The sequence below is a fragment of the Musca vetustissima genome, unplaced genomic scaffold (assembly GCF_032173495.1).
Source record: "Musca vetustissima isolate MV318-11 ecotype Yass unplaced genomic scaffold, APGP_CSIRO_Mvet_v1 utg197467, whole genome shotgun sequence".
Classification (NCBI taxonomy): Eukaryota; Metazoa; Arthropoda; class Insecta; order Diptera; family Muscidae; genus Musca; species Musca vetustissima.
Genome location: NW_026883813.1, coordinates 10,422 through 18,122, shown reverse-complemented (window position 1 = coordinate 18,122; position 7,701 = coordinate 10,422). Strand labels below are relative to the sequence as shown.

Here is a 7,701-nt window from a genome sequence, read left to right as displayed (position 1 = left end):
GCAACAACAACAACTACTTCAAATATTTACAAAGTATTTGAAAGTATTGGGAACGTGTGTGGTCGGACAATTGGTCATACCTTGAGTTTGTCTATCTGTTCATTGTAACCCGAGTGAATGTATTCCATTTTGGGCCACAGATCTACGCGAACAACACCAACAGCAATACCAACATCAACATCAACGAAGGCTATCTATCCATCCGCATCTAAGTGCTATTGGCCGCCACAATGCTGACATATCAGCGCGGTTTCTTTTGTGGTGACCTGAGCATAAGGTACCCTTACCATGAGTGTACCATTACCGTGCCCATGCTACTGGTTTGTATGCTACTGCTACCCATGCTGTTCCTTAGCGTTGTGGAGATTATGCGCCTATGCCACAATTTCCGATTGCGGCAATATCTACGAAATACCAGTCTAAGTTTAGGCTGCTTCAGCTTTGGTTTCATTGCCACCTATTTGAGTACAGAATTAGCCAAGAATGTTGTGCGGCGTCTCAGGCCCCATTTCTATATGGCTTGTCGGCCGACCCTCAACGACGGCTCCACATGTGACGACCCCAAGAATCGCAATCTCTTTGTCGAACAATACTATTGTTCGAATCGCAATTTATCCGCACGTCAATTGCGCGAACTCTATGTGTCATTCCCTAGCGCCCATTCGTCGTTGTCATTCTACGCCATGCTGTTTTTGGCCTTTTATCTGCACGCCATCTGGCGGGGTGGTCGTGGTGTGAATCGTGTCTTGCGTCATTTGTTGCAATTTCTGTTTCTGTCGTTGGCCTGGTTTATATCGTTGAGTCGTGTGGCCGATTACTGGCATCATTGGTCGGATGTGATGGCCGGTGCGGTAATGGGTATTATCTATGCCACACTTACCGCCATCTATGTGGGTAGATTTCTAAGCTACTACAGTTCGTCGTCGTCGTCAGCGGCGACAGCAACAAGTCCTCATCATCAGCACCAGCATCACAACAAACAGTCATGTTTGCATCAAACATCGAACAAGTTGAAGGCCTCGTTGAAACATCAACATGTTGGCTCGAGTACGGTGAGCTTTCAGCCGCAGCATCAGCTTCAACAGCACACGCTGAGTCATGAACCAGCTCAACATCAACAGCAGCAGCAGAAAATCCAGCAGCTTTACAGTGATCAGATTTCTGCAGCTTCCACATTGCCTGGCCTGTCGACCACATCGTCTGCAGCCGCTTTAGAAGCGGTGACATCGTTAGCATCCACGGTGGCTGAGGAAGAGCTGGTAACATTAACATCAGCCAAAGAGCATCTTATTGCGTCGAATGAGTCCATATGGAAGTCGGCAACATCATAACAACAGCAATATCATCCTCAAGACCCATAACAACAGAAGAAGCATGCGAAAACATAGATCGAACAATTAGAGGTCGATGAGGTATTTTTTTTTATCCGACGTAAATTTCAGAGGTATTTTTTGCAGACCTCATTAATTGGCATTTTTTCGTATTGAAGAAAATCCGACCTCAGTTAACCAGAGGTATTTTTTTCTATAGAAAAAATCAGACCTCAGTTCACCTGAGGTATTTTTTTCTCTATAGAAAAAATCCGACCTCAGTTCACCTGAGGTATTTTTTTCTACAGAAAAATTTTTTCTATAAAAAAAATCCGACCTCAGTTCTTTGATGTATTTTTTCGTACAGAAGGTCCTTTTCTTCTTCATAGAAGAGCTGAAGGTCTTCTTCTTCTTCATAGAAGAGCTGAAGGTCTTCTTCTTCATAGAAGAGCTGAAGGTCTTCTTCTTCTTCATAGAAGAGCTGAAGGTCTTCTTCTTCATAGAAGAGCTGAAGGTCTTCTTCTTCTTCATAGAAGAGCTGAAGGTCTTCTTCTTCTTCATAGAAGAGCTGAAGGTCTTCTTCTTCTTCATAGAAGAGCTGAAGGTCTTCTTCTTCATAGAAGAGCTGAAGGTCTTCTTCTTCATAGAAGAGCTGAAGGTCTTCTTCTTCTTCATAGAAGAGCTGAAGGTCTTCTTCTTCATAGAAGAGCTGAAGGTCTTCTTCTTCTTCATAGGAGAGCTGAAGGTCTTCTTCTTCTTCATAGAAGAGCTGAAGGTCTTCTTCTTCTTCATAGAAGAGCTGAAGGTCTTCTTCTTCTTCATAGAAGAGCTGAAGGTCTTCTTCTTCTTCATAGAAGAGCTGAAGGTCTTCTTCTTCATAGAAGAGCTAAAGGTCTTCTTCTTCATATAAGAGCTGAAGGTCTTCTTCTTCTTCATGGAAGTGCTGAAGGTCTTCTTCTTCATAGAAGAGCTGAAGAGCAGAAACTGAGGTCTGAATTTTTTTCTATAGAAAAACGAACTCAGACACAGTGGTCTGAATTTTTTTCTATAGAAAAAAGTGAGGTCTGAATTTTTTTCTATAGAAAAAAGTCTTCAGACACTGTGGTCTGAATTTTTTTCTATAGAAAAAAGTCCTCAGACACTGTGGTCTGAATTTTTTTCTATAGAAAAAAGTCCTCAGACACTGTGGTCTGAATTTTGTTTCTATAGAAAAAAGTCCTCAGACACTGTGGTCTGAATTTTTTTCTATAGAAAAAAGTCCTCAGACACTGTGGTCTGAATTTTTTTCTATAGAAAAAAGTCCTCAGACACTGTGGTCTGAATTTTTTTCTATAGAAAAAAGTCCTCAGACACTGTGGTCTGAATTTTTTTCTATAGAAAAAAATCCTCAGACACTGTGGTCTGAATTTTTTTCTATAGAAAAAAATCCTCAGACACTGTGGTCTGAATTTTTTTCTATAGAAAAAAATCCTCAGACACTGTGGTCTGAATTTTTTTCTATAGACAGACACTGTGGTGAAAAAAATCCTAAGACCCTGTGGTCTGAATTTTTTTCTATAGAAAAAAGTCTTCAGACACTGTGGTCTGAATTTTTTTCTATAGAAAAAAGTCTTCAGACACTGTGGTCTGAATTTTTGTCTATAGAAAAAAGTCTTCAGACACTGAGGTCTGAATTTTTTTCTATAGAAAAAAAGACCTCAGACACTGAGGTCTGATTTTTTTTCTATAGAAAAAAGTCTTCAGACAATGAGGTCTGAATTTTTTTCTATAGAAAAAAGTCTTCAGACACTGAGGTCTGAATTTGTTTTCTATAGAAAAAAGTCCTCAGACACTGAGGTCTGAATTGTCCAAGGTCAGAAATTGTAGTCTGGGTTTTCCTATAAAAAAAGTCATCAGAAAATGAGGTCGGATTGTTTTTTCTATGGCAAAAACTATACCTCAGAGAACTGATGTTGGATTTTTTTATAGAAAAAAATACCCTAGGGAACTGAGGTCGGGTTTTTTTCTTTAAAAATACTTCGAATTACTTGCCTTTTAAAAAATCCTCAATATTTTTTCTTGTAGCCCTGTGTTCCAATTGATTCGAAGGCTTCTGCTGTATTTATTGGTTAGAGCTTTTGTTGTTTTTTTGTACAATTATTGTAATTGAGAAATTATGATTCTTATTATTGTTGTTGCAATGATGATGATTTGTATTGAAATGTGATAATTTTTTTGTATTTTACAATATTTTTTATTTATGGTTTTTTTTTAAGATCCAAATGCTGCTCTTTTACTACTTTATAAGTATAGATGTATGTATGTAAAATTATGTGCCCTTTAGTTTAATTTTTTGTTCTGTTCCGCAGCTAGCCTAGTTAGAAGTAGTAAGAGGAGTCTATTGTATAGCTGTTGTAATTGAGATGAGAGATGCGGTTTTGTAAACCTATACTCCTCACAATTCTGAGTCTAGAGATTATTGTCAATGTATTGGTGTAGCTTTAAATTTTTTAAGAACAAAAAAATTTACAGTGGGACCTCTTTGAAGAAACAAGATTATTTTTAAAATAAAAAAATAAAAAATATTTTTATATAATTAAAAAATATTTTTATATAATAAAAAAATATTGTTTTATAATAAAAAAATATTTTTTATAATAAAAAAATATTTTTATAAGAAATAATAAAAAAACAATTTTATAACAAAAAATATTTTTTTGATCCCTAGGGAGTACATTTTGATACTTCCTATAGTATTTGTATAATAAAAAATTATTTTTTATAATAAAAAAATATTTTTTTTATAATAAAAAATATATTTTTTTTTATAATAAAAAATATTTTTTTATAATAAAAAAATAGTTTTTTAAATATTTTTTTATAAAAAATATTTTTATAACAAAAAATATTTTTTAATCCCTAGGGAGTAGATCTTTTTACTTTCCCTGGTACTCTAATATTTCCCAATATTTCTTCTTCGAGGTCCCACTGTAAACTATGTCAATATGTATAGTTTTATTGTATAGCCTTTATAAATTGTATAATTTTTTTATTAGTTTTGTTTTTTTTAGCTTACCACTTATTTGTTATTATTGCCATTGTCATTGTTGTTGCTGTTATTATTATTTTAGCTATATACCAATTTATGATGCATATTATTTTTTATGATAATTTTTTTATATAGATTTTTTACCCCACCACTCGTCGTCGTCATTCTGGCTCGTTAAGGCGTCTGTGTCTGCATTTATGAAGTTATAAATTTAAAACAATGTACTCGATTCGGTTCGTATTGGTCTGGTCTTTAATTCAGTTTTTATTTTTATTTGAATTTGGATTTTTAGTTTTTCTCTAGAGGAGGATCATCTGCTTGCAGCCTGCCTGACTGCCGACCAGCCTGCGTAGCTTGACGACTGCCTGGCTGTGTGTCTGTCTCTCTATCTCCCTCTCTGGTTCGCATTATAATCGCCGCATAAATTTCTGATTCCCATGAAAATTTATGAATGGCATTATATTACAACAATGTAATATGATAATATTATATAAAAATGAAAGATTGGAAATCGAATATGGTTTTGTAGTCGCTGTTGTTGTGGTAGCTAAACTTCTAATGATGATGAATATGAGCGGAGCATGGTGGCTGACATTTTTATGGTATTTTGCTGAAAAGTAAATGGCCCACCGGAAAAGAGGTCTGCAATTGCATGACTTATGATAACAGATAACAGTGTGGTAGACAATGAGGTTGCAGTTTTTTGCTTAAGAAAAAAAGAGACCTCAAAAAAAAAAAAATCCGAAATCTGTCCACGGATTTTTTGCTATAAAAAATGCCAACTGAGTGAACTGAGCTCTTTTTAGCTATAGAAAAAAATCGACCTCAGGTTGCTGAAGTATTTTTTACTATAGCAAAAAATATTCAAAAATAAAATATCTGGCATCAGTTTCGGAGGTATTTTTTATATTTTAAAAAATACCTCAGAGAACTGAGGTTTTGAACTTAGAAAAAATAACTCACAAGCTGATGTTGGAATTTTTCCTATAGGAAAATATACATCGGAAGATCTGGTTGGATTCTATTCTTTAGAAAATAATACCGCAGAAATGATTTTTTCCTATAGAAAAAAAAAATACTTTAAAAGCAAAGGTCGGCTTCTATAGAAAAAAATACCTCAGATTCTCAAAGAAATACCTCAGAAAAGTAAAATAAGATTTTTTTAGAGGAAAAATACCTCGGATCTTGTGGTATGATTTTGCTATAGAAAAAATACTTCAAAAGCAAATGTGGGATTTTTTCTGTAGGAGATATGCTTTAGAGAACTAATGTCGGGAATGTAACGGGACCATTACATGGGGCATGTACTAAAACGTAGACTCATATTAACAAAAAATAAAAATCTGTAGCCGCTTCGATGGCAAAGATCATATTGACCATAAAAATACCAAAAATAAGTGTGGCCTTTACATTCAACATTCTCAGCATAGATGTATATGGACCATCAGGAAATTTCCAAATTACATTCACATCGATAGGAGATTACGTTGAGGGTCACCAAAATACTTAAAATTTGTCGGAACACGTGTATAAAGCCTAAATCAAAAATTTAACCTATATCGAAATTTCTTGCAAAGATGTTATTTACCCACTAAGAATCCGAAATGAAGAATTATTACCAAATTTACCCTACACGGCCCTGGAATACCAAATTACAGGCACTTCCTTGGAACAAATAGGTTACGACTTTCAAAATATTGAAAATGGGACGGTGCCTTTATATGGAGGCTATGTCAAAAATGAGGTGATATTAACAATATTCTTTAAATACGTTTTCAACCCTCATAGAACCTGGATTTCAAAATTATAGCCACTTCAGATGGGAATGCGGCTAAGGCCTTCAAAGCACCGAAGATCTGGTTTAGATCTTTACACAGGGGCCATGTAAATATATGAAATATATGAAAGCTCTAAAAACAATACAAAAGTACAGCCACTTCGATAAAAAAATAGAGCTATAATCTTCAGAATATCAAAAATGGGGCGGGACCTTCATATCGATGCTATATCAAAGCATGAGCTTGAAAATTTTTCGCAATAATGTTTTACAGCCTCGAATGACCTAAAATGCGACTAAACCTTCTAAACCGCGACAATGTGCCTGAACCATATGGGGGCTATGCCAAAATAGGAACATATACAGAAAATTGTCTGCAACAATGTGTGTTTACTCTCTAACAGCCCGAAGCTCCAGGTTATAGCCACGTCGGTTAGATGAAGCGCCTAGGACCCACAAAATATTTAAAATCGGACGGAATTGGTATATGGGCGCTATGTCAATTCGTGGACCTGCAACGAAAATTGTCTGTAAAAATGTTTTCTGCCACTAAAAGATCCACATCGGTGGAAAAATGTGGATAAAAACTTTAGAACATCAAACAAAAGTTTCGGGGCATTTGTATGGACTCATGGCCTCATATTTACAAAAAGAATCTGCCAATATTTTTTTCCGGAATGCCAAATGGGGAAGTGTGGCTAAAACTCTCAAAATATCGAAAAATTGCCCTTTTGGTTTTTTACCACTATAAGATCCACATCGGTGGAAAAATGTGGATAAAAAGTTCAGAACACCAAACAAAAGTTTCGGGACATTTGTATGGACTCATGGTCTCATATTGAAAAAAATCCGCCAATATATTTTCCGGAATGCCAAATGGGAAAGTGTGGCTAAAATTCTCAAAATACCGAAAATTTTGCCATTTGGTTTATATGGAGGCTATGTGAAAACATGACCCTATATCGAAATGGATCTGCAAAATTTTTTTTCATCCTCCAATAACTCGAAATGCCGCTACTTCGGCGATAAAATGCATCTAAAACCTTTTAAATACCAAAACCGAGGCGGTGTTGTTATATGGGACCTGGATCGACAACGATCATTTTGGTGAGTAAATTTAACCCTCAACGAGAAAGTGTCAAATGTCAAATTGGAGGCATTTCGATGCTCAAAGTTTCCAAAATACCGAATGGAAGGGGATAACTGTTATGTTGGGACTACTCCGAAACTTGAGCTCGAAAAATTTCCCATCCAATGGGAATCACAATTAAAAGATTATTTAAATTATGGTGCCCAATTCCAAATCTGCCCAAAATACCTAATTCTAGGAGGAACCTTTTAAGATGGCAATCCTGAATCTTGGCAGGCAAAATTGGGAAGAAGCCTTTATAGGAGGGCTACCCCAAAAAGTGGACTAAAATACCCATGTCACATCCTATTCGGTGGAAACCCGCTTTGAAATATCGAAAAATTCGGGTACTGTTATATAGGGACGATAGTGAAACATGGACCAATGCAGATAATTTTTGGTAGGACGATTTCCTGCACAATGACAGTTTAGAAATTATTGTCAATTCGATTGAAAA

At 35.6% G+C, this 7,701-nt stretch overlaps 1 protein-coding gene across 1 annotated transcript; it reads left to right on the top strand.

Annotated features, from left to right (window-relative positions):
- The first annotated feature begins 224 nt into the window (after positions 1 to 224).
- Positions 225 to 1,331, top strand: LOC133330809 (putative phosphatidate phosphatase). Its single transcript, XM_061539216.1, has one exon. It carries the CDS (start codon positions 231 to 233, stop codon positions 1,329 to 1,331), a length of 1,101 nt encoding a protein of 366 aa, XP_061395200.1. The 5' UTR covers positions 225 to 230.
- The last annotated feature ends 6,370 nt before the right edge of the window (positions 1,332 to 7,701 follow it).